This window comes from Vidua chalybeata, chromosome Z (assembly GCF_026979565.1).
Source record: "Vidua chalybeata isolate OUT-0048 chromosome Z, bVidCha1 merged haplotype, whole genome shotgun sequence".
Taxonomy (NCBI): Eukaryota; Metazoa; Chordata; class Aves; order Passeriformes; family Viduidae; genus Vidua; species Vidua chalybeata.
Window position 1 is genome coordinate 72,744,236 of NC_071570.1, and position 26,798 is coordinate 72,771,033.

General features: G+C 47.3%; 1 protein-coding gene across 17 annotated transcripts in view; it reads left to right on the plus strand.

The window, feature by feature from the left end:
- Positions 1-26,798, plus strand: part of LOC128781674 (serine/threonine-protein kinase PAK 3-like) — a 170,276-nt gene that overhangs the window by 63,181 nt on the left and 80,297 nt on the right. For 11 of the 17 annotated variants that reach the window (XR_008428446.1, XR_008428447.1, XM_053931442.1 and 8 more), the window contains 2 exons: positions 12,371-12,502; positions 20,721-20,852. Coding sequence is in view for 15 of the 17 variants with exons in the window: in XM_053931442.1 (XP_053787417.1) it covers positions 12,371-12,502; positions 20,721-20,852 (264 nt within the window). In the remaining 2 variants the exon portion in view is untranslated. Of the gene's footprint in view, positions 1-9,861; positions 10,073-10,988; positions 11,027-12,370; positions 12,503-20,720; positions 20,853-26,798 lie in introns of those variants that run through there. The other 6 variants (XM_053931448.1, XM_053931452.1, XM_053931454.1 and 3 more) reach the window with 3 other exon arrangements.

Sequence of the window (26,798 nt, forward strand, 5' to 3'; positions counted from 1 at the left end):
GTGAGCTTAGCGCAGAGGACAGAGAACTACTGACAGCTTATCATCACAGTTTTGATGAAAAGGTGGATCTGGACCTCATTATGCACTCACTTCATAACATCTGTCATAGTTGTGAGACCGGTAAGTATAAACACACACTCCCAGTCAATGATTGTACTTTGAGCCTTTGATGAATCCTGCCCTTCTTTTGGAAACACTACATAGGTAAAACCTTCCAAATGCTACTCTGCACAGTACTGATGGATATTTTAAGCGAATTTGCTGCTTAACTCTGCAAACCTGCTTCTCTTTCAGGAGCGATTTTAATATTTCTTCCTGGATATGATGAGATAGCTTGAGGGACCGCATTCTTTTTGATGACAGGAGATTTGCTGGCCATGCACACAGGTAAAGCCTCTATGGTTGAGGTTTTCACTGTGTCTTTCAAAAACACTTAAATGTGCATTAGATATCAGGTTTTCATGCTTCATTCAAATACTCAGACTTTGGATCAGAAGGAAGTCACCTCCTGCTGTGCGCAAGATACTACGATTTAGAGGACTTTGTCAGATATTGTATTAATCTCTTTTGTCTTTGCTTTTAACTATAGTTCTGGTTGTTTTAATTGCAGATTCTTTCTACAAATACAGCAGAAACCAGCATGACAGTCAATGATGTGGTATTTGTTACTGACTCAGGCAAGGTGAAAGAGGTATGACTGGTTAAAACCTTCTGTGACAAGTAAACTTCCTAGTGTTATTCTAACATATGTAATAGGTAAATTTTAGAGTACTATTTTCTTATAGTAGGCTGACAGCTAGTGCATGTCAAGTAACAAAGATCACAGAAGTTTTGACATTCTTTTTATGAGAAATACTGTAAATAATTAGCTGTTAATAAACCTTGTAAAAACTATTGTAGATTGAAATGTTGATGCATTTCTGTTAGGTGTTTTAAAATGAGGCCATCTGTTTAGACTGCCATATTCCTGAGACTTAAGAGAGCACTGGGAATTCCCTTTGTCCTACTGTTGTGTCAAGTCAAAATCAAATCCATTAAGTTTTTAAGTATTGCTTATGTTGTGTTGAATGCCCATTCCCAAATGACATGTGAAGGAAAGGAGAGATAGTATGATGAGGCAGTTTTAGACCTATGTCTTTGAAAATGAAGTTGGATTTCATAGGGCAGATACATGCCAAATTTCTAAAGTTCCTGTCTTTTTCTGTAACTTTGCATCAAATGTAAGAAAATAAGGATGTGCTTTCCAAGTGAGACAAAGAAGAAGACCTTAATCAATACAAGAACATGCTTTTTCCTGGTTTGTGATAATTCAAAATACAGTCCATCTATTTTATTGACTCAAAATTACCTACCGAGACTACAAAGAAAACTTCAAGTTAGGAAACCGTAGCACAAAGATAATGCAAAACGTGTATTATAAATTCAATTGAAAGGAGGTAGTTCAGAGCATGCCTTTGTGCCAGAAGCTGCTGGTGTTTGTTAAAATTATTTTTTCTATTTTTTAAAGAATTTTTGTTAAAAGCTTATGAATAACTTCTTTATTTCATGTATCATGGTTAATCATGGTTTTATGTTCCTTGCTCTGCTTTTATAGAAGTCTTTTGATGCACTGAGTTGTGTTACAATGCTGAAAATGGTGTGGATTTCAAAAGCCAGTGCTATCCAGAGAAAAGGCAGGTAATAAATGCTTGAGATTTGTTTTTATTTTGCAGATTTCAGCCATCCTGTATGTTAAGAGTGAAGTGCAAACCTATAGCAGCCAACTATTCCCCAGCCAAAACAACTGGGTAATATTTCTAGGCTAGTCCAGTATCATCTTGAACAATGGCTAATACTTCTTCTCTGCAGTAAATAAAGAGTCAGCATGTATTTTCTTGGAGTAATTTCCCAAGATACAGAAAAGCGGCCCTCAAGAATGTCCCAGAACTTACATTAGGTCCAGGTTGTTGTTCCCCCATGAACTGAATTGCTCTTTCTGCCACGTAGCACCAGCATGCAAAGTTGTTTGTCCGTGGGGAAAGGACTGCCTGCTGCTAGTTTTTAATTGATACCCTGGCGTCCCTTCTTTAGAAGTGACACTGAGCAGTGATTCCTTATTGACCATCTCCAAAGTACTCATAGATATTCAGACTTTGCATATTCATCAGGATGCTCAGGATCATACTCCTGTCAGCGCCGTGAGGGCTGAGAAGTTACGTGTGTAGATAGCAACAACTGCCTGTAATGTTGTCATTATCCTCCAGGTTTCTGAGCATGAACTGCGAGCATTTGCTGTCTCTGTTCCTTCGTTCACACATGTTAGGGTCTTCATTCTACCATTTACATCTAGACTTCCATGTACCCTTTCCACTTTACCCGAGCTTTGTGGATGCCAGGGAGTATGATATTGCCGCTTTGTTCCTACTTCTTTAATTATTTTGGAGGCAAAGGGTGGCCCTCTGTCTGAGTCTATTACTTCTGCTAGTCCGTAGTGGGGGATTATCTCTTCTAATAGTATTTTTACTACTGTTTGTGTAGTTGGAGGTAGGGAATGCCTCTACAAAGTGAGTCAAGTGATCTATTATCACCAATAAGTGTTTATACCTTCCTACTTTAGGCAAATCAGTAAAATCAATTTGAATGTGGGAAAACGCTCTATGTGCCAATTCCCGTCCCCCCATTTCCCTTTGTCTCCATTGCCTCTTGTTGACCCGTTGACAGGTTAGGCATTGTTGTGTTATTTGTTTAGCTAAGGTGTGCATCCCCATACGAGTGCATTTAATTGCAAATTGGTCTATTAATGCCTGGGTACCCCAATGTGTTTTTGTGTGAATTGCTTCCAGGATTTTTCGAGCCACTGACTTTGGGAGTACCTCACGGCCATCTGGTAATTCTTTTCTATTTCCCTTCTCTATGATCCCCATTTCTCTTAGTTTTTCCTGCTCCTTTTCGGTGAACACCAATATCTGGATTGGTCCGTGTAGTATACAATACTTCTTGTGGGGATTCTCGCAAGCACAATTTATTCCACACATCCCAAAATCTTTCCAACAGTCGTGACAACGTTTGCTTTCTAAATCAGCTCCACAATCGGGGCAGTCTTCCCTAACCCTTTTGGTAATTACAGTTTCCTTTAACCCTCTAAGAGCCGCATTTTTGGCCTCTTGATCAGCGACATTGTTTCCCCTTATTTGGTTACATATCCCCCTCGGGTGGCCTTTTACCTGAACTACAGCGATTCCTTCAGGCAACCTTAAAGCTCTCAGTACTCTCCTAATTAAAGCCTCACGAATTAATCCCTTTCCCTGTGAATTAATCAAGCCCCTTTCTTCCCATATCTTTCCAAATGTATGTATTACCCTTTCCAAATGTCTGTATTATAAGCATATTTTGAGTCTGTATAAATGGTTCCAACCTTTCCTTTTAACAGCTCTAAGGCCCGTAATACTGCATATAATTCACAAGCCTGTGCCGAGCACCCTGAGATTAATGGCCCTGATTCTATTACCTTCAAGGTTTTTCCATCAATTACAGCATAACCTGATTTTCCATCTATTACTCGAGACGACCCATCCACAAATAATTTCTCACCATCTTCTAGTTCTTCTTCCTCCAAATCAGGCCTTATCTTTGTCTGTTCTTCAAGAACTTTTAGGCAATCGTGTATCAAGTTTTCGCTAGGTTCTCCGTACAGAAATTGAGTAGGGTTTTGGAGGGAAGTGGTTTCTAAGCTTAATTTTGGTGAAGAAATCAGGATTCCCTCATATTTTAGGAGCCTAGCATCTGTGATCCATTTCTCTGCTTTTTCCTGTAACACTCCTCGAATGTTGTGGGGAGATAGTACATGTAATTCCCCTCCAAAGGTTATTTTTACTGTTTCCTCTACTAACAGTGCTGCTGCAACTATTGTTTGTAAACAAGTGGGCCAACCCCTAGATGCTGGGTCTAGCAGTTCTGATAAAGAAGCCACTGGTTTTTTCCTCCCTGCCCAATCTTGAGCTAATAGTCCGTATGCTGTACCATCCTCAATGTTTACAGAAAGATAAAAGGGCCTTTTTAAATCAGGAAGACCGAGAACCGGTGCATTTACTAATTCTGCCTTAAGGTCCTGTAGTTTTTCCTCATCTTCCTGAGTCCACCTAAGCAAGCCTTCTTTTGTTAGTTTCTCATATAGGAATTTTACTTTCCTGCTAAAAACCTCTATCCATTGTCTACAGTACCCAGATTATCCTAGCAGCTGTCTAACCTCCCGCTTCGTCCTTGGCCCTGGCATAGCCAAGATTCCCTTGACCCTTTCCGGGTCTAATTTCTTCATTCCTTGACTCAGTCTATTTCCAAGATACTTCACCTCTTTTTCCACAAATTGTAGTTTGGATTTTGACACTTTGAGTCCTTTCAGGCTTAGAAAATTGAGTAATCTCATACTCTCTTCCCTGACAACTTCCTCTTTTTTTCCAGCTATTAACAAGTCATCTACATTCTGAATCAGGACAGCCTCTTCTCTCAATTGAAAACCTGTAAGTAACTGCTCCAGTGCCTGGCCAAATAAATTAGGGGACTCTGTAAACCCTTGTGGGAGTACTCAGTGTGTGTCTGGGTCTTCCCATTCAAAGGCAAAATAGTCCCTACAACTCTCTTTGAGGGGACATGCCCAAAATGCATCCTTTAAATCTATAACACTATACCACTGATATTCGGGGCCTAACTGACTTAATAAAGTATAAGGGTTAGCTACTACCGGGAATCTTTCTACCGTCCTTTTATTCATTTCTCGTAAATCATGTACCAAACGGTATTTCCCATTGGGTTTTTTAACAGGAAGGATAGGAGTATTAAAAGGGGACATGCAGGGTTCTAATAACCCTTGTGCTTTTAATCTTTCGGTTTCAGGCTTGACCCCTTTTCTTCCTTCATTTGGAATTGGGTATTGCTTAACTCAAACTGGGACTTCAGGATTCCTTAACATTACTTCAAAGGGCTTTATGTCCAGTTGGTCTGCCATTTCTGGGGTATAACATACTTCAGGGTTAATTTTCTGTTTGTCCTCTACCCAAAGAGAACATAATTTAATATTAGCTTTTTGTCATTTATGTCGATTTCAATTCCTAATTCAATCATCAAATCTCGTCCCAGTAAGTTATAGTCAGCTTCTGGAACAAATAGCAGTGACCCTATACCTATTTTGGAGCTGGTTTCAAAAATCACGTCTTTAATTACAGGCACTTTAAAGGCTTCCCCTTTTGCCCCAACTACCTGTATTGTTTCTCTTGATAATTTACACCCTGAGGGAAGGGTTTGAACCATTGATCTCTCGGCTCCTGAGTCCACAAGGAACTCCTATTATTGCTGCTGGGGACCAATTCTCAGTTTTACCAGGAGCTCTGTTCTTTCCTGGGTCCCCAGCAAATAGAGCCCCTGACTTCCTCAGTCTTCCTTGAATTGCTTTTCATCTGCCAACCTTTTTCTGCATTCCCGCCAAAAATGCCCTCTCACCACAATAAAAGCAGCTTCCCTGTCCACCCTCCTTTTCTCTTCTCCCTCCTTCCACCCTCTGGCCGCTCGGCTTACTTCCCTGGAACCGATGAGGCGTTCCCTTCTGCCCTTCACGTACCACAGCCATCGTTACTCTCGCTCGTTTCCTCTGTCCTTCTTCCTCTCTCCGGACATACACTTTCTGACCTTCCCGCAACAACTCTTCCAGGCCTCTACCATGCCAATCCTCAATCTTTTCCCAATTTCTCCTAATGTCAGGCCAGGCTCTGGCCACGAATTGGGCCTTTAACAACATCTGTCCCTCCGGAGTGTCAGGGTTTACTCCGGAGTACAGCTGAAAAGATCTCCGTAGCCGTCCTAACCATTCTGTGGGATCCTCATCTTTCTTTTGACTTTCACAAAAAGCTTTATTCATGTTCTGCCCCTTAGGGACTGAGTCTCTGATGCCTTGGATAAGAATTGTTCTTCAGTCTGCCATATGTGTCCTATGCAGGGGATCCTGTTTATCCCAGTTAGGACGCTGTAAAGGCCACTTAGCATCTGCTTGGGGTCCTGCCTGATGGTCTCTCTCCCAAATCCTCATACCGGCCGTCCTGATCATCCCTCGCTCCTCAGATGTGAATAGAATCCCCAGTATTGACTGCATTTCGTCCCATGTACACACGTTGGGCCCCAGAAACTGATCCACCCGCTCTGCAACTCCGAGGGGGTCTTCCAATAGGTGTCCCATTTCTTTCTTGAACTCCCTCTCATCTCCTGAGTTGAGAGGTACCTCCACATAACCTATTCCTGGAATTTGGGCTGGTTGTCCCTGCTGACCAGCATTGGGGTTAGGGATCATTCCCAAAGCTACTTCCCTTAGTGGATATAGAGCTTGCCCTTCCCTTTCTCTTTGCCCCCTTGTTAGGCTACGAGTAACGCGGCGATTTTCCTCAGAGACCGGCTCCGGGATTTCTACCTCTTGGTTATCAAAATCTCCCCCTTGATCCAAATCGGGGTAGACTACGGGTGGTACTGGTGGGGGTGGAGGAGGGGGAGGTATGTATGGTAGAGGGGGTGCAGTTGGAACTTCCTCAGGCTTTTTATTTTTCTTTTTCCCTCCCTGGGTGCTTAAGGCAAAAAGTTTTGCTCTTGTTTCCCCCACTATCCAGAGAGCAGCATACTTGCTCTCTTCCATAACAAAAGGTTCTTTAGAGTTTCCATAAATGTTTAATGTCTGGCAAATCCAGTCCTCAAAGCTTCCAGACACTGGCCAAAATGAATTATCACCACGGATCTGTTTCCCTCCCCATACTTCCATACAATAATGTACCAGTTTTGCCCTATCCTTCCCTTTTCTTGAAGGATATTCACCCCAAGATTTTATCATTAGACCTAACGGACTGTCAGGTGGTATCTGGGGAAGCTTTACCGGGGTCCCCATCCCCATGGAATCTTTTCCTCCGTCCCATCTTCCAGGACACCTTCATGCACACACACACTCACGGCCCCGTTTGTGGCCCAGCCCCTCTCGGGGTCTGGAAACCGCACTACTTAGAGGTCCACACTTGCCTCATCCTAAAAGGACATCTCATAGGTTATGTCCTGGGATCCCAACCCCAACCGAGAGGATTCCCACTTTTATACTCATGCTGTTCTGCGTCTTCACCCAGGCTTTGTGCACAAAGATTATGGGGTTACCGGTATCCCTTTTGCTTAATACCAAATTTAGGTTCATTGGTAAGGGTCTGGGAAGGCAAAGCCTGCACCAGGGCCACTGCAGAGGCAGCGGGGCGCCTCCCTGATGAGGAATTCCCACCCGGTCGCCCTCATCCGAGTCACGGCACCAAATTTGTTATGGACAAATTCAATTGGGGAGGCCAATTATAGAAAAATCAATTAACAAGAATTTATTAAGCAAGCGGTAGTGAGCAAAAGACAGCGCTGGGTGGACGGAGAGTCTCTGTTCTACCACAGCGTGCCCCCCCACCCCTTGCCCTTTTTGTTTTAATAATCTTTTTTTTTTTTTTCTTCTTCCCAGGTGACGTATTTTCTCTCAATGCACTCTGTGCCTGTGCAATTGGTTGCTAGGGGGTCTTTTTTTTCTGCCCTTGGTGGTCGTAGGGATGAAGGCTCCTCATCTTCCTTGCAGATTGTCCTTGGCCTATAAGTTAACTTGTATATAATTAGTTACACAGTCTTCTATGCTACTTGCATCTGCACAATTCTTAAGCAGGATACTTGCTGTTCCCTCGGGACCCCCCCTCCTTCTCCTCCCACATCTTGAAATTCCCTACTCAGTTCAAATTCTTATCTCCTTCAATGCTCGTTTTGATGAAGACCTTTCTATTTATTACAGGTGGGAACATGATCCTTGAAAGAGAAGCAATGTATTGGTCAATGGGTGGGCAGTTAAGGTTTGAAAGGGGAACAATGCATAAGGGAGCTGTTGTTGGCATGGGGTCGGTATCGGGAGCCACCGCGGCTTCATCTCACGTGCCGGCCATGTGTGAGCTGATGCTGTAACTGGGAAAATTCCGCTCCTGCGCAGGAGATATAAGGCCTGGTTCTGGGCTGGAGGGGTGAGAAGGACGAGATGCACACCCTTTTGATCCAGGGGAAGTCCTGGAAGTGCACTGCCTACCTGCCCCCCCCACACCAAGCACCACGCTCCATCTCCCTCTCCTGCTCAGCAGATTTTTGGGAAACCAGGGGTTGGTATGTATTATTTGCCACTGGAACTAATGGAATAAATTTGCTTTGCAAGCCCAGTTGTGTCTTAGATTATTTTGTGCATGAGTCTCCTCCTGAACCGGTGGCAATGACCACCAGGGACCTACAGGATACTCCTACTCTGCTGTCAGTCAATTCTGAGAAATGATTTAAATATGTCAAAGAATTTGGAGTAATGTTTAGCCTGTGAGTTTCAGCAAAGTATTGACTCTGTCTTAGTTGCATGCATACAAACTAGTAAGTGAGATTGCTGGGTGTGCAGGTGTTAGGGAAGTGATTCCCTATGCACCGAGTACTGAAATAAACAAATGCCTCCTTTCTAAGCCTGAGCTGGCAGCAGGGATCAGGCCCTGCTTGGTAACTTTCATTTTGGCAACTTCTGTGAACAGGTAAGAAAGGTCAAAATGAAACCTTTTCCAGCTATTCCCCTCTGCTTCATCTTTTTAGGCGCCAGAACTCTGTGCCACAGGTGGCCTGGCTGTGTGCAGAGCAATGCAGCCCCCACAAACCCCTTGATTTCCCCACAAGCTGCCATGCCTTGTTCCCAGGTGTGCCCAGCTCTGCCAGGAGAAAGAGCCCGCAGCGCAGTGGGCACCGTGCCCTGCCCAGCCAGGGCTCTCTGGCACAGAGCAGCAGCAGCAGCTCCAGCGCCTTTCAACCCACTCCTGCCTTGGCTTCTCCTGGGGCACAGAAGCCTCTGGAAATCAGCATCGCCAGTCGCATTCCAGCTTGGAGCAGCTCCTGTGGGCAGGCAGATGCTGCCAGTTTGACTGCTTCCAAAGGGGAATAAAGGCAGAGATGTACATGCTCAGGAGCCCTGGGTATATCCAGTAAATGTGTAAATATGTGGGAGATTTGTGAGGAATTATTTCAGCTGTTATGCCAACAGTGCCTTCTCTCCTGGTTCTGCGTGTTCTAGATGAGTAATGTAACAGTTGGCTCTCCCAATTAAGAGGTAGATAGTATGTGGATGTTACAATGTATAGTGATGTTATTGTAATATATCCTCCCATAGCCTTATTTCCCCTCCCCCTTGTAACAGCCTTGGTAGTCAGGGATTTTGGGGAGGGCCGGCTTGTGACCAGGAGGTGTAACAACACCTGACCTCCAATCAAGATGTAAGAAAGTAATCTCCACCAGTGGACAGCATAGAAAGAGTTGATTGATAAAACTTTGGAGGGGCTAAGGGTATAAAAGGCAGAGCATCTGTTTTGTAGATGAGCTGCTCGTAATGGTCATAGAGACTCCCAGTGCTGCAATTTTTCCTTATTCAGTCCTCTGTTAAGGTTTATTAAACCTTTAACATTTTAAAAGTGAGGGTCATTTCTCAGATGTGCAGTGCTTTGGGCTATTCTCTTGGTCAGGTTTCCTTTGCTTGGGTCCCATCTCAGTGCTTCGTTGGGGTACAGGCTGTAGGTACTTGGTGCGCTCTTGGAGTTACTCTTGGATCCCTTGAACAGCAGGGTTTGGCCCACAAAGGGAATTTGTGCTTCTTTGTGACAGAGGAGAACTCCCCAGGCTATTTAGTATTTGCTGTAGGGATGGTTGGTTATTGCTTTGCATCAATTCACAGGCCAATATAGAGGGTTTGCATTGTGATGTCAGGGCATGGTTGCCATGCGGTCATGGTGACATCAGAAGGTTGCTGTGGTGCACAAAAGGCCTCAGCGTCAGAGCAGCCCTAGGCCTTGCTCAGTGCAGGATGCTCAGTGCATCCTCCTGGTTGAGGCACGTGTCAGTGGGCAGCTGCACACTGACAAGAGCCTTGTTTTTTCTCGTGTTGGAGTGAATCTGCGCAGCAGTGCTACAATGATTGAGCAATTTGCTGCTGCATTTGTCACTGTTTACGGCGTTTCTTATTCCGCCTATTACCTGACTAACCTGGCACGTAAGTAGAGGTTTTCCCTGGGTGTAACCAAACCTGGCTTTTGTATGTCTTCCTGCTCTTAGCGACTGAGTTATTTTGAAACAGAAGGAGCATTAGGGTGCCACTGGTTTGGGAAAGCTCCTGTCAAGAGGTTCAGCTAAAAAGGGGGTGTCTGTAGCCACAGGGGCAGCATTTGCAAGGGAACCTGCAGGGGTTCTGGTCCCTCCACAGGAGAATCTGAGGCAGCAGAGTCTGTCATTTCCTCAGATTGCTGGGACAAGCAAGACAGCTTTGAAAATGTAAACTGGAGAACTCCTTGGAAGGCCTTCTAAAAACTCTGCAGTTGTTCCCAGAATTCAGGGAAAGCTTCTTTCTTTCTACATTTTGTCATGAAAGGATTTGACTGCCTAACTTGACCCTTGTCTGAGTGCTAAAATAGTGATTCCCTTTGCAATGAAATGCTAACTCCAAAGCAGTGATTATCTGCTCCTGAACCCTGGAGCTGCTGCTGTGCTGCGTCACAATAGAGCTGCCACAGCTCAGTGGAATTTTGGGGAAGCTTTTCTGGGCAACTGTTTCCAGCAAGTTAATGAGAATTAGTGCATACAACTGATTAAAAAAAAAAAAAAAGGTACTGGAAGGAGAGGATTTTAAAAGATATTTTATGTGTTTGGTAGAACAGGAGCATTGAGTGTGAAAGAACAATTTACATTTTCTGGATCATGTTTATATTAATTTACTGGCTAAACAGGCCAAAGTGTAAGCACGACCAAGAATATGGTCCTGATCTCTTGCTGGTTGTGTGAATGAACTGTGTCTCCTGGAGGGATGTTGTGAAGCGGAAAATACTCTCTCTTTGCAATTCTTGTTCTATGGGATTCACCAGCCCAGGCAGTTTTCTGACAGCATCTGCTTCATTTTCCCTTGCCCACTACAGGTCACCTGAAGCATGTATTCAGCGGTGCTGATGCTAAGGTGAGTGAGCAAGGAACATTTCATCTTGGTGGTGCTTAGGTATTGTAGAGTACGCTGTGAGCTTAGCCAGAACAAGTAGACTGTACAGGGCCAGCCATGCAGGCCAAAAGAAAAACCAATTTCATTCCTTCAACAACAAACACCAAGGCAAATCTGGGTATTTCCTAATTTCCATCTCAGAGCCTTGAAGTCTTACAAACTAAGATTTGCAGAGACAATATTGTTTGCTAACATCAAACATGGATGAATACCTAATAAACAGCAATTTCCTATAGAGTTCAATTAGCCCATTTTCATAAAGCCACAGTGACTTAGACTTTTATTCGTATCAAACATCAGGACACTTCCTAAAAAGACGTGGTTGTACAACAAGAAGGACAATTTAAAATTGAGGATACTGTATTTAAAGTCAAAGGGGCAAGTTTGTGGTGGGGGAGCTGCGTGGGCCCAAAGGACCCAGGGGTGCCGGTCAAGAGCAGCTGAAGGTGGGCCAGCACGTGGTCAGGGAGCCAAGAAGGCCAAGGGCGTCCTGGCCTGTGTCAGCAAGAGTGGGGCAGCAGGAGCAGGGCAGTGAGCGTCCCCCTGGGCTGGGCAGCGCTGCGGCCACAGCTGGGAGTGCTGTGCCCAGTTGTGGGCCCCTGTGAAGCAGAAAGTCCTTGAGGGGCTGGAGCGTGTGCAGAGGAGGACACGGGAGCTGGGGAAGGCTGTGGAGTGCAAGGCCAAGGAGGAGGTGCTGAGGGAGCTTTAGCCTGGACAACGGGAGGCTCGTCAGGACCCTTCAGGCACACTTCCATAGATCCATAGAGGACAGCGCTCACCCCAAGGCCTGCTTCCCTGCCAAACCTCCCCGCTCTGCATCCAAGTGCTTTAGCCATCTGAGGAGGTGACACTTCCAATTTGTGGTTTCTTGGCTTGCTTGGAGGAGAAGCCCTGCTCATTTTCTCTCTTCCCAGCAAGCAAAGATGTTTCTGCACAAGCTTTCCTGCCCTTTTCCTGCACCGGATGGGATTCTGATCCACTTTGAGTTTTCCATGTCTGCCGCAGCAATAGCAAAGGCCTTGCTGGCTATTTCCTACTTTTCCATTTCACAGCTTTCAAGAGCTAAAAGCTCCCTTGTGCAGAGGCACTGTGCCTTGCAGATAGCAGCCAGGGAGGACTATCAAATTCCTAGGCAAAGAGAGTTCTCTTGAATTAGCCCATTTTAATCTGGCCGGAGTGACTTAGAATGCCATTGCTAAGAATGCTGATGATTTCTCCTTTGAAGAGGTGGTGGTAGATGCGAGGAGAAAGGAGGTTCTAAACGATAGGTAATGGCCTGTCTCTCATGCTTCTCACTTGTCACAGATAACAGAAGCAGCAGCAGTCTCTGCCCTGGCTCCCTCTGCTCCTCAGGAAGAAGCCAAAGAAGACCAAAATGCGCAAGATGACCACAAGCCTGCGGCTGTGGTCACAGCAGAGCCTGATGCTTCCAAGAGAGTAAGTGCCAGTTGTGGGTGGTGCTGTCTTTAGTGCAAGGCAGAGCTGCAAGTTTCTGAGCAGCCAGCACTTGCTGTTGCTGGCTGAGGATGCTGAGTGCTGGAATCCTGCAGGAGGCGGCCATTTCCTGCAGGCAGGGACAGCTAGAAATTGGCCTTTGGCCTGTCACCTTGAGGCACCCAAGAGCTGGGGGCTGCGGCTCAGCTTCTGCCTGCTTGGCTCAGTGAAGCTCTGTCTCTGGGCTTCAGCAGGGCAGTGGCCAAGGGCACAGGTGCTAGTGCTTGTCCTGGTTTTGGACAAATTAGGGGAAAACACTTTTAAAGGAGCTTCTTATAGGAAACTAAACTTTTTGTAACTTCTCTTTTACTACTGGGTTTGGGAGGAATTCTTCTAGAGGGGAAGTGGAAAAAATTTGTTTATTAAGGCACAACAAAAAACACTTTTTAGCACAAGAGAAATAGCTTAAGATGACTACAGATGTTTTTATTAGTCTAAGAGGGTTGAGCTGTATTTCTTTTTGCTGTAGAGGGTATGCAGCTTTTTTTGCAGACTCCGGGGGAGCTCTTGCCCGGAGTAGGTCTGATGTCTTGGGGGGGGGGGGAAAGGGAACAACGGAAACCGGGAAAAAGGGAAAAAAAAATGGTAAAAAAGCAAGCTAGCGAAAAGCAGAGAAAAAAGAGAGGAAAGCAGAGCTAGCAAAGCATGCAGCCAGCAGCAAGCAAAAGCAGCAAGTAAGCTAAGCGGCAAGCCAGCAGCCAGCCGGGGGGGGGGGGGGGGGAAGGAAGACAAAACAAACTGAGGACAGGGAACAAAAACTACGATTGGGATAATGAGCATGAAAATGTCTTTTCTCCACGACATTTTACCCCTTATTCCATATCGTGAACATGTTACTGAACTTTTTTCTTACTTGCTTAAACCTTTCACACTTATACATTTTCTTTTATTTTTTCTTGCTCTGACTTTCGACATTTATATATTTCTTTTTGTCTCATGTCTGTGTGGTTTAATGTAGAAACAATGGTAGTAACATTTAGCAAATTGAGATGTTTGTATATGAGTCTCACTTTACAATTAGGTCTTTTTGAGGTACACATCGTGTTTTTTTATTTTTCTGCATTATCTACTATGTACAACTTGGTCCTTGAGTAAAGATAATCTCACAAATGGGTTTGTTTGTACTTGAGGTAGAATTGATCTATACTGTTTTCTTTAACAAACTTCTGATATGTGCTACTGGGACTTTATTTCTGTTTACTATATTTAGGGACTTAGACTGGGCAGGACTTGTTCGATTGGTGGAATTTTGGGTGTTAACTAACTAGGTGGTTTGTGTTAAATGTTGCTTTTAGTTTTTGAAAGATCTCTTACTTAATGCTTTTAAGGTGGTTTTTAACAGTTTATTGTACTTTTTTACCTTGCCTGCAGCTGGTGTATGGTAGGGGATATGGTACACCTACTTAATGCCATGTTCCCTAGCCCAGGAGTTGATAAGGCTGTTTTTAAAATGAGTCTTATTGTCTGACTTAATTTTTTTAGGGGTACTATGCTTCTAAAGGACTTGCTTTTTAAGGCTTAAGATGGTGTTACGGGCAGTAGCATGAGACACAGGGTAGGTTTTTAACTATTCTGTGGTGGCTTCTACTATTGTGAGCACGTAGCGTTTGCCTTGGCGGGTTTGAGGCAGTGTGATGTAGTCAATCTGTTAGGCTTTTTTATACTTGGACTTGGACTACTGTCTCTTATATTATAGGGGCTTTACCCGCTTGGCCTGTTTGATGGCAGCACACGTCTTACAGTTATGGATAACTTGAGAGATACTGTTTATGGTTAAATTTATCTCTTGGTCTCGTGCTTACTTATAGGTGGCATCTTTACTTTGATGGTTTGAGGCATTATGGGCTTATCGTGCTAGGAACAACTCCCCCTTGTGTTGCTAATCTAAATTTATTTTTGATACCCTTATTTTTGTAGCTTGATTTACTTGCTGATTGTTTTGTTGTTTTTTATTAGCTCTACTTTTGGGGATATGAGCATCTACATGGCGAACTTTTACAGGCAGTTTCTTTACTTGGGTAGCAATGTTTTTCTATTTTTTAGCAGCTTAGATTGGTTTTTTTTTGACGTTGTTAGTTAGCCCCTTTCTATCTTTTTAGCTATTTTTACAGAGCATTGGCTACTATTCATGAATCAGTATAGAGGTAGAGTTTTGGCTACTTCTCTTTTTTTGTAATGTTTAGGGCCAGTTGAACGGCTTTGAGTTTAGTAAGTTGACTTGATCTACTTTCTCTTTTAGTGGCTTCTGCGACTTGTCGTGTGGGGCTTTATACAGCTGCTTTCTACTTCTGATTCATTCTTATGACGCGACAGGAACTGTTAGTGAAAAGAGTATAGCGTGGTTTTTTTGCTGGCAATTGGTTGTAGGGTGGAGCCTCTTCAGCCCGTGTCACTGGTTTTTGTTTTTCGTTTGTGACACTAAAGTTTTTACTTTTAGGCTAATTTGTAATCACTTCTAAAATTTTAGGGTGATTTAGTTTACTAATACGGGCGCGCTGCGTGATGAGGGCAATCTACTTGCTCTATGTAGCACTGGTGGTATGGTGGGTAGTAGGAACTTTTCTTCTGAACATCTACTTTAGCACCGGTAGTTGGGGTGCCAGGAGGAGTTGTGCTTCTGTATTAATTACTTTTGAGGCAGCTTGGACTCTTTTGTAGGCAGCTAAAATTTCTTTTTTTGTTGGGGTGTAGTTGGTTTTAGACCTTTTGTAGCTCTGACTCTAAAATTTTAGTGGTCGGCTTCGAGTCTTATCAGGCACTTTCTGCCAAAGGCTCCAGGACAGACCATGGTTCCCGGCTGCAGAGTAGAGCACATTCTTGACTTCTGGTCCCGTCCTGACTGGGCTAAGGGCTACTGCATGAGCAATTTTTTGCTTAATTTGGGCAAAAGCTTGTTGCTGCTTAGGGCCCTAATGGAAATTGTTCTTCTTGCGGGTGACTAGGTAAAGAGGGCTCATGATCTGACTGTACTTAGGAATGTGTATTCTCTAAAAACTTATGGCGCTTAAGAAAGCTTGAGTCTCCTTCTTGTTGGTTGGTGGGGACATAGCTGTGATCTTGTTGATGACATTTGTAGGAATTTGACGCTGTCTATCTTGCTACTTCACTCTCAGGAACTGGATTTCTTGAGCAGGTCTCTTGACTTTGCTCTTCTTGATGGTAAAACTGGTTTTCAGGAGAATCTGGATTATTTTCTTTCTTTTCTCAAACACTTTTGCTGCCGTTTTCCTCTACACAATAATATTATCGATATACTGTAAATGTTCTGGAGCCTCACCCTTTTTTAGTGCAACCTGGATTAGTCTATGGCAGATGGTAGGACTGTGTTTCCACCCCTGGGGCAGTCGATTCTAGGTGTATTGCACTCCCTTCCACGTAAAGGCAAACTGAGGCCTGTATTCTGCTGCTAGAGGAATGGAGAAAAACGCATGAGCAATGTTAATAGTGGCATACTACTGTGCTGCCTTGGACTCCAGCTCGTACTGGAGTTTCAGTATGTCCGGCACAGCAGCGCTTAGTGGTGGAGTCACTTCATTTAATGCTTGGTAGTCTACAGTTAATCTCTATTCTCCTTCAGATTTACGCACAGGCCAGATGGGGCTGTTGAAGGGTGAGTGGGTTTTGTTAACTACTTCTTGGCTTTTTAGCTTACGAATTATTTTGTGGATGGGGATCACAGCATCTCGATTCGTTCTATACTGCCGGCGATGCACTGTTGAGGTCGCAATTGGTACGCGTTGCTCTTCCACTTTTAGGAGCCTTACTGCAGATGGGTTTTCTGTCAGTCTAGGCAAGGTGTTTAATTGTTTAATGCTTTCTGCTTTTACAGCGGCAATTCTAAAGGCCTACCTGAATCTCTTCAGGTCTTTGTAATAGCTGCTCCGGAGGAAGTCTATGCCCAGAATACATGGAGCCCCTGGGCCGGTCACAATGGGATGTTTCTTCCATTCTTTCTTAGTCAGGCTCACCTCAGCTTTCACTAGGGTTAGTTGTTGTGATCTCCCTGTCACACCGGCAATGAAAACAGGCTCTGCCCCTACATATCTCGATGGTATTAACGTATACTGTGCACCAGTATCTACTAAAGCGTTATATTTTTGTGGCTTTGATGTGCTAGGCTATCGGATCTACACTGTCTAGAAAACACGATTTTTCTATGCCTCTACCTGGCTAGAGGCAGGGCCCCTCTATGCCTGATTATCTTTCTTTCCTTGGGCATATGTCTTGGAGGTTCCCTCAAGGGGATCAGGCGTGTTATCATTATACCTGGCTGTTTGGCTACGGGCAACTGGGGCTGCTTTTCTTTTCTTACTTTCCTTCAATTCACGCACCCGTTGTGCCAGAATAGCAGTAGGCTTCTTATCCTATTTCTTCATGTTTTCTCTAGACTCACGCAAGAAGAACTACAACTCAGCTCGTGGGGTGTACTTTCTCTCCCTAACAAAGGAACGTCTGTGTTGGGTGCTAGGGTTTCTAATTTGCACAGCTGAGATTTGGAGGAGGTCCTCCTTAATCTCTTCTTTGAGTTTCTTGCGGCTTTCTTCTATTTTTCTTTTTAATTCTTGCAGTCTTGTCTCCACAGCTGCAATTCTGGCATGGGTCGGGCCATGTACAGCATCCGCATATGCCTGAAGCTTTTTTGCCATATTAAGCACAGTTTCATATACTTCTTCTTGCTTTATTATTGCTAGAGCAGAAGCGTATTCAGGTGGCCTAAGTCGCACTAGTTTTCTCTACATTACAGGTGTGCATGGTACAAGGTCCGGATTCTTAATTGTTATTGTTACGTCTTTTGAAAAAATGATCTCTACTACTGCCATCTCCTTTAGGCGCTGGATCTCTTGTTCTATGGTCTTCTATCGTGTCTGCTGGACATAGAGGTCATCGGCACACAGATATCTTTGTGCTACGCTGTCCAGGACCCGTTCCCAGAGGCTGTGAGGGCTAGCGCCCCTCATCATGCCTTGGTCGATGACAGGATCATGTGACAGGGACCCCAAATGCTTTGCTTCAGTGCCATCTAGAATGGTAGCCTCCCCTGCCGCATCCCAAAGGCGGACCAGCCAATTAATTATAGATTTGTCGGGCTGTCACCGATAATCCTTCCTTAGGCCTCGGAGGTCCTTCAGGGAGAAGGAATCAATATTAGCTTCTGATTTTGTGCTACTTGCTTTGACTCTTGATTTTATGTCAGGAGGTGTTGAGGGTCCTTCTCTTGCATCGTACTCATTATTGTCATTCACGGGTTGATCAGTCTTTTCTGTGCACTTTCTACTTCATGTGCTAGTAGCCACGGCCATTGGTTGAGGCTTACAGTCTGGTTTAACTACTGGGTTTGAACCTGGGCTGTTGGCTGCAGCCTGAGTGACTGGGATTGCTGCTGGTTTATCTCCCTGCCCCTCTTTTTCTGTCTGCTGCCCTACAGTATCGAGCAGAGTACGATAAGCATATGCTAGGGCCCAGCTCACTGCAATGATCTTTTTCTCCTTGGGGTTATCCTGGCATTTCCCTTTCAAATACTTCGCCACCTCAGCTGGGTTCTGGATGTGTTCAGATGGAAAGTCCCAAACTACAGGATCAGAAAACTCCTTTAAAATTTTGCTCATATCTTCCCATTTCCCACACCACTCAGGATTTTTCACCTTTGGTTGTACTCTTAAATTAGAGGTCTCACCAGCCCCTCTAGAAATCTCAGCCTTCATCTTATATAAACTGCGGACAGTATAGAGAAAGGTTATTAAATTAAATAACAGAAAGATGGTATTTTTGGCAGTCAGGGAGGACAGGATATTTCTTAACAGAGATGTAAACAATTCGGAGGAGAAAAAGGAAAGCAAAGGCTGAAAAACTTCTTCCCCCATAACAAATTTAGTACACAGCCACAACCACGAGTTATACATTCTTGGAGCCGATAACAACATTTTTATAAGCCCCTTGCAGAGTATTACAGCCAAGCCCAGCCCGATAAATATTCTCGTTAGTGCCCCTCTGCTACAAAAGCTACGTATTAGGGACAATACCGGAGCTACTTCTGGATAAGAAAATAACTCTAGGGACTATAAAGCGATCAAAACTTCGAAGAACTCTAATGACTACAAATAGAGGCAGGCTTTCACTCCAAATGATATCATAACTTTAAAAAGAGACATACCAATATTCTCGCAGAACGGTTAAAGCTAAAAATATTATTAGAATAAAGTTTTTTCTACTTTGTCTGGGCTTCCCCGTACGGGCCACCAAATTATTTGTCCTGGTTTTGGACAAATTAGGGGAAAACACCTCTAAAGGAGCTTCTTATAGGAAACTAAACTTTCTGCAACTTCTCCTTTACTACTGGGTTTGGGAGGAATTCTTTTAGAGGGGAAGTGGAAAAAATTTGTTTATTAAGGCACAACAAAAAACACTCCTCAGCACAAGAGAAATAGCTTAAGATGACTACAGATGTTTTTACTAGTCTAAGAGGGTTGAGCTGTATTTCTTTCTGCTGTAGAGGGTATGCAGCTTCTTTCACAGACCCCGGGGGAGCTCTTGCCCGGAGTAGGTACGATGTCTTGGTGGGGGGGAAAGGGAACAACGGAAACCGGGAAAAAGGGAAAAAAAAATGGAAAAAAGGCAAGCCAGCGAAAAGCAGAGAAAAAAGAGAGGAAAGCAGAGCCAGCAAAGCATGCAGCCAGCAGCAAGCAAAAGCAGCAAGTAAGCTAAGCGGCAAGCCAGCAGCCAGCCGGGGGGGGGGGGGGGGGGGGGAAGGAAGACAAAACAAACTGAGGACAGGGAACAAAAACCACGACTGGGATAATGAGCATGAAAATGTCCTGTCCCCACGACAGTGCTGGAGGTCACAGGGCTTTCTTTGGTTGTTTTCCCTTTGTGCAAAGGTGTGTTTGGCTTGTGGAAGTGTTCTGCAGTTTTCTGCAGCAGTTCTTCACTTGTACAGTCTCTTTTGGCTTTTGATAAGCTGCAAGGAGATGATTGCGTTGTCCATGAAGCTGGGCTAGGCCATTCTTGTGGGGTGAGGCCAAAGGAAGCAAGTGCCTCGTTGGGAAGGCTGCTTGCCAGGCAAAAAGCAGAAGGGGCAAGTTTCTGTGGATGCGTTTTGGGATGAAGCCTGCAGCTTTGGAAATGGCATGAGTGCCTTGGGTGGGGGTGAAGCTGCAAGTCCTTGACTGCTGTCTTGTGTTGCTGAGAAGAGGAAGGACATCTTGGAATTGTGGCTGCTGTCTTTGAAGTCAAAGGGGCAAGTTTGTGGTGGGGGAGCTGCGTGGGCCCAAAGGACCCAGGGGTGCCGGTCAAGAGCAGCTGAAGGTGGGCCAGCGCGTGGCCAGGGAGCCAAGAAGGCCAAGGGCGTCCTGGCCTGTGTCAGCAAGAGTGGGGCAGCAGGAGCAGGGCAGTGAGCGTCCCCCTGGGCTGGGCAGCGCTGCGGCCACAGCTGGGAGTGCTGTGCCCAGTTGTGGGCCCCTGTGAAGCAGAAAGTCCTTGAGGGGCTGGAGCGTGTGCAGAGGAGGACACGGGAGCTGGGGAAGGCTGTGGAGTGCAAGGCCAAGGAGGAGGTGCTGAGGGAGCTTTAGCCTGGACAACGGGAGGCTCGTCAGGGCCCTTCAGGCACACTTCCATAGATCCATAGAGGACAGCGCTCACCCCAAGGCCTGCTTCCCTGCCAAACCTCCCCGCTCTGCATCCAAGTGCTTTAGCCATCTGAGGAGGTGACACTTCCAATTTGTGGTTTCTTGGCTTGCTAGGAGGAGAAGCCCTGCTGATTTTCTCTCTTCCCAGCAAGCAAAGATGCTTCTGCACAAGCTTTCCTGCCCTTTTCCTGCACCGAATGGGATTCTGATCCACTTTTACTTTTCCATGTCTGCCGCAGCACTAGCAAAGGCCTTGCTGGCTATTTCCTACTTTTCCATTTCACAGCTTTCAAGAGCTAAAAGCTCCCTTGTGCAGAGGCACTGTGCCTTGCAGATAGCAGCCAGGGAGGACTATCAAATTCCTAGGCAAAGAGAGTTCTCTTGAATTAGCCCATTTTAATCTGGCCGGAGTGACTTAGAATGCCATTGCTAAGAATGCTGATGATTTCTCCTTCAAAGAGGTGGTTGTAGATGCGAGGAGAAAGGAGGTTCTAAACGATAGGTAACGGCCTGTCCCTCATGTTTCTCTCTTGCCACAGATGACAGAAGCAGCAGAAGTCTCTGCCCCGGCTCCCTCTGCTCCTGGAGAAGAAGCCAAAGGGGAGCAAAAGGAGCAAGAGGACCACAAGCCTGCAGCTGTGGTCACAGCAGAGCCTGATGCTTCCAAGAGAGTAAGTGCCAGTTGTGGGTGGTGCTGTCTTTAGTGCAAGGCAGAGCTGCAAGTTTCTGAGCAGCCAGCACTTGCTGTTGCTGGCTGAGGATGCTGAGTGCTGGAATCCCGCAGGACGCAGCCATTTCCTGCAGGCAGGGACAGCTAGAAATTGGCCTTTGGCCTGTCACCTTGAGGCACCCAAGAGCTGGGGGCTGCGGCTCAGCTTCTGCCTGCTTGGCTCAGTGAAGCTCTGTCTCTGGGCTTCTGCAGGGCCGTGGCCAAGGGCGCAGGTGCTCGTGCTGGAGGTCACAGGGCTTTCTTTGGTTGTTTGCCCTTTGTGCAAAGGTGTGTTTGGCTTGTGGAAGTGTTCTGCAGTTTTCTGCAGCAGTTCTTCACTTGTACAGTCTCTTTTGGCTTTTGATAAGCGGCAAGGAGATGATTGCGTTGTCCATGAAGCTGGGCTAGGCCATTCTTGTGGGGTGAGGCCAAAGGAAGCAAGTGCCTTGTAGGGAAGGCTTCTTGCCAGGCAAAAAGCAGAAGGGGCAAGTTGCTGTGGATGCGTTTTGGGATGAAGCCTGCAGCTTTGGAAATGGCATGAGTGCCTCGGGTGGGGGTGAAGCTGCAAGTCCTTGACTGCTGTCTTGTGTTGCTGAGAAGAGGAAGGACATCTTGGAATTGTGGCTGCTGTCTTTGAAGTCAAAGGGGCAAGTTTGTGGTGGGGGAGCTGCGTGGGCCCAAAGGACCCAGGGGTGCCGGTCAAGAGCAGCTGAAGGTGGGCCAGCGCGTGGCCAGGGAGCCAAGAAGGCCAAGGGCGTCCTGGCCTGTGTCAGCAAGAGTGGGGCAGCAGGAGCAGGGCAGGGAGCGTCCCCCTGGGCTGGGCAGCGCTGCGGCCACAGCTGGGAGTGCTGTGCCCAGTTGTGGGCCCCTGTGAAGCAGAAAGTCCTTGAGGGGCTGGAGCGTGTGCAGAGGAGGACACGGGAGCTGGGGAAGGCTGTGGAGTGCAAGGCCAAGGAGGAGGTGCTGAGGGAGCTTTAGCCTGGACAACGGGAGGCTCGTCAGGGCCCTTCAGGCACACTTCCATAGATCCATAGAGGACAGCGCTCACCCCAAGGCCTGCTTCCCTGCCAAACCTCCCCGCTCTGCATCCAAGTGCTTTAGCCATCTGAGGAGGTGACACTTCCAATTTGTGGTTTCTTGGCTTGCTAGGAGGAGAAGCCCTGCTGATTTTCTCTCTTCCCAGCAAGCAAAGATGCTTCTGCACAAGCTTTCCTGCCCTTTTCCTGCACCGAATGGGATTCTGATCCACTTTTACTTTTCCATGTCTGCCGCAGCACTAGCAAAGGCCTTGCTGGCTATTTCCTACTTTTCCATTTCACAGCTTTCAAGAGCTAAAAGCTCCCTTGTGCAGAGGCACTGTGCCTTGCAGATAGCAGCCAGGGAGGACTATCAAATTCCTAGGCAAAAGAGAGTTCTGTTGAATTAGCCCATTTTAATCTGGCCGGAGTGACTTAGAATGCCATTGCTAAGAATGCTGATGATTTCTCCTTCAAAGAGGTGGTTGTAGATGCGAGGAGAAAGGAGGTTCTAAACGATAGGTAACGGCCTGTCCCTCATGTTTCTCTCTTGCCACAGATGACAGAAGCAGCAGCAGTCTCTGCCCCGGCTCCCTCTGCTCCTGGAGAAGAAGCCAAAGAGGAGCAAAAGGAGCAAGAGGACCACGAGCCTGCAGCTGTGGTCACAGCAGAGCCTGATGGCTCCAAGAGAGTAAGTGCCAGTTGTGGGTGGTGCTGTCTTTAGTGCAAGGCAGAGCTGCAAGTTTCTGAGCAGCCAGCACTTGCTGTTGCTGGCTGAGGATGCTGAGTGCTGGAATCCCGCAGGACGCGGCCATTTCCTGCAGGCAGGGACAGCTAGAAATTGGCCTTTGGCCTGTCACCTTGAGGCACCCAAGAGCTGGGGGCTGCGGCTCAGCTTCTGCCTGCTTGGCTCAGTGAAGCTCTGTCTCTGGGCTTCTGCAGGGCCGTGGCCAAGGGCGCAGGTGCTCGTGCTGGAGGTCACAGGGCTTTCTTTGGTTGTTTGCCCTTTGTGCAAAGGTGTGTTTGGCTTGTGGAAGTGTTCTGCAGTTTTCTGCAGCAGTTCTTCACTTGTACAGTCTCTTTTGGCTTTTGATAAGCGGCAAGGAGATGATTGCGTTGTCCATGAAGCTGGGCTAGGCCATTCTTGTGGGGTGAGGCCAAAGGAAGCAAGTGCCTTGTAGGGAAGGCTTCTTGCCAGGCAAAAAGCAGAAGGGGCAAGTTGCTGTGGATGCGTTTTGGGATGAAGCCTGCAGCTTTGGAAATGGCATGAGTGCCTCGGGTGGGGGTGAAGCTGCAAGTCCTTGACTGCTGTCTTGTGTTGCTGAGAAGAGGAAGGACATCTTGGAATTGTGGCTGCTGTCTTTGAAGTCAAAGGGGCAACTTTGTGGTGGGGGAGCTGCGTGGGCCCAAAGGACCCAGGGGTGCCGGTCAAGAGCAGCTGAAGGTGGGCCAGCGCGTGGCCAGGGAGCCAAGAAGGCCAAGGGCGTCCTGGCCTGTGTCAGCAAGAGTGGGGCAGCAGGAGCAGGGCAGGGAGCGTCCCCCTGGGCTGGGCAGCGCTGCGGCCACAGCTGGGAGTGCTGTGCCCAGTTGTGGGCCCCTGTGAAGCAGAAAGTCCTTGAGGGGCTGGAGCGTGTGCAGAGGAGGACACGGGAGCTGGGGAAGGCTGTGGAGTGCAAGGCCAAGGAGGAGGTGCTGAGGGAGCTTTAGCCTGGACAACGGGAGGCTCGTCAGGGCCCTTCAGGCACACTTCCATAGATCCATAGAGGACAGCGCTCACCCCAAGGCCTGCTTCCCTGCCAAACCTCCCCGCTCTGCATCCAAGTGCTTTAGCCATCTGAGGAGGTGACGCTTCCAATTTGTGGTTTCTTGGCTTGCTAGGAGGAGAAGCCCTGCTGATTTTCTCTCTTCCCAGCAAGCAAAGATGCTTCTGCACAAGCTTTCCTGCCCTTTTCCTGCACCGAATGGGATTCTGATCCACTTTTACTTTTCCATGTCTGCCGCAGCACTAGCAAAGGCCTTGCTGGCTATTTCCTACTTTTCCATTTCACAGCTTTCAAGAGCTAAAAGCTCCCTTGTGCAGAGGCACTGTGCCTTGCAGATAGCAGCCAGGGAGGACTATCAAATTCCTAGGCAAAGAGAGTTCTGTTGAATTAGCCCATTTTAATCTGGCCGGAGTGACTTAGAATGCCATTGCTAAGAATGCTGATGATTTCTCCTTCAAAGAGGTGGTTGTAGATGCGAGGAGAAAGGAGGTTCTAAACGATAGGTAACGGCCTGTCCCTCATGTTTCTCTCTTGCCACAGATGACAGAAGCAGCAGCAGTCTCTGCCCCGGCTCCCTCTGCTCCTGGAGAAGAAGCCAAAGAGGAGCAAAAGGAGCAAGAGGACCACGAGCCTGCAGCTGTGGTCACAGCAGAGCCTGATGCTTCCAAGAGAGTAAGTGCCAGTTGTGGGTGGTGCTGTCTTTAGTGCAAGGCAGAGCTGCAAGTTTCTGAGCAGCCAGCACTTGCTGTTGCTGGCTGAGGATGCTGAGTGCTGGAATCCCGCAGGACGCGGCCATTTCCTGCAGGCAGGGACAGCTAGAAATTGGCCTTTGGCCTGTCACCTTGAGGCACCCAAGAGCTGGGGGCTGCGGCTCAGCTTCTGCCTGCTTGGCTCAGTGAAGCTCTGTCTCTGGGCTTCTGCAGGGCCGTGGCCAAGGGCGCAGGTGCTCGTGCTGGAGGTCACAGGGCTTTCTTTGGTTGTTTTCCCTTTGTGCAAAGGTGTGTTTGGCTTGTGGAAGTGTTCTGCAGTTTTCTGCAGCAGTTCTTCACTTGTACAGTCTCTTTTGGCTTTTGATAAGCGGCAAGGAGATGATTGCGTTGTCCATGAAGCTGGGCTAGGCCATTCTTGTGGGGTGAGGCCAAAGGAAGCAAGTGCCTTGTAGGGAAGGCTTCTTGCCAGGCAAAAAGCAGAAGGGGCAAGTTGCTGTGGATGCGTTTTGGGATGAAGCCTGCAGCTTTGGAAATGGCATGAGTGCCTCGGGTGGGGGTGAAGCTGCAAGTCCTTGACTGCTGTCTTGTGTTGCTGAGAAGAGGAAGGACATCTTGGAATTGTGGCTGCTGTCTTTGAAGTCAAAGGGGCAAGTTTGTGGTGGGGGAGCTGCGTGGGCCCAAAGGACCCAGGGGTGCCGGTCAAGAGCAGCTGAAGGTGGGCCAGCGCGTGGCCAGGGAGCCAAGAAGGCCAAGGGCGTCCTGGCCTGTGTCAGCAAGAGTGGGGCAGCAGGAGCAGGGCAGGGAGCGTCCCCCTGGGCTGGGCAGCGCTGCGGCCACAGCTGGGAGTGCTGTGCCCAGTTGTGGGCCCCTGTGAAGCAGAAAGTCCTTGAGGGGCTGGAGCGTGTGCAGAGGAGGACACGGGAGCTGGGGAAGGCTGTGGAGTGCAAGGCCAAGGAGGAGGTGCTGAGGGAGCTTTAGCCTGGACAACGGGAGGCTCGTCAGGGCCCTTCAGGCACACTTCCATAGATCCATAGAGGACAGCGCTCACCCCAAGGCCTGCTTCCCTGCCAAACCTCCCCGCTCTGCATCCAAGTGCTTTAGCCATCTGAGGAGGTGACGCTTCCAATTTGTGGTTTCTTGGCTTGCTAGGAGGAGAAGCCCTGCTGATTTTCTCTCTTCCCAGCAAGCAAAGATGCTTCTGCACAAGCTTTCCTGCCCTTTTCCTGCACCGAATGGGATTCTGATCCACTTTTACTTTTCCATGTCTGCCGCAGCACTAGCAAAGGCCTTGCTGGCTATTTCCTACTTTTCCATTTCACAGCTTTCAAGAGCTAAAAGCTCCCTTGTGCAGAGGCACTGTGCCTTGCAGATAGCAGCCAGGGAGGACTATCAAATTCCTAGGCAAAGAGAGTTCTGTTGAATTAGCCCATTTTAATCTGGCCGGAGTGACTTAGAATGCCATTGCTAAGAATGCTGATGATTTCTCCTTCAAAGAGGTGGTTGTAGATGCGAGGAGAAAGGAGGTTCTAAACGATAGGTAACGGCCTGTCCCTCATGTTTCTCTCTTGCCACAGATGACAGAAGCAGCAGCAGTCTCTGCCCCGGCTCCCTCTGCTCCTGGAGAAGAAGCCAAAGAGGAGCAAAAGGAGCAAGAGGACCACGAGCCTGCAGCTGTGGTCACAGCAGAGCCTGATGCTTCCAAGAGAGTAAGTGCCAGTTGTGGGTGGTGCTGTCTTTAGTGCAAGGCAGAGCTGCAAGTTTCTGAGCAGCCAGCACTTGCTGTTGCTGGCTGAGGATGCTGAGTGCTGGAATCCCGCAGGACGCGGCCATTTCCTGCAGGCAGGGACAGCTAGAAATTGGCCTTTGGCCTGTCACCTTGAGGCACCCAAGAGCTGGGGGCTGCGGCTCAGCTTCTGCCTGCTTGGCTCAGTGAAGCTCTGTCTCTGGGCTTCTGCAGGGCCGTGGCCAAGGGCGCAGGTGCTCGTGCTGGAGGTCACAGGGCTTTCTTTGGTTGTTTTCCCTTTGTGCAAAGGTGTGTTTGGCTTGTGGAAGTGTTCTGCAGTTTTCTGCAGCAGTTCTTCACTTGTACAGTCTCTTTTGGCTTTTGATAAGCGGCAAGGAGATGATTGCGTTGTCCATGAAGCTGGGCTAGGCCATTCTTGTGGGGTGAGGCCAAAGGAAGCAAGTGCCTTGTAGGGAAGGCTTCTTGCCAGGCAAAAAGCAGAAGGGGCAAGTTGCTGTGGATGCGTTTTGGGATGAAGCCTGCAGCTTTGGAAATGGCATGAGTGCCTCGGGTGGGGGTGAAGCTGCAAGTCCTTGACTGCTGTCTTGTGTTGCTGAGAAGAGGAAGGACATCTTGGAATTGTGGCTGCTGTCTTTGAAGTCAAAGGGGCAAGTTTGTGGTGGGGGAGCTGCGTGG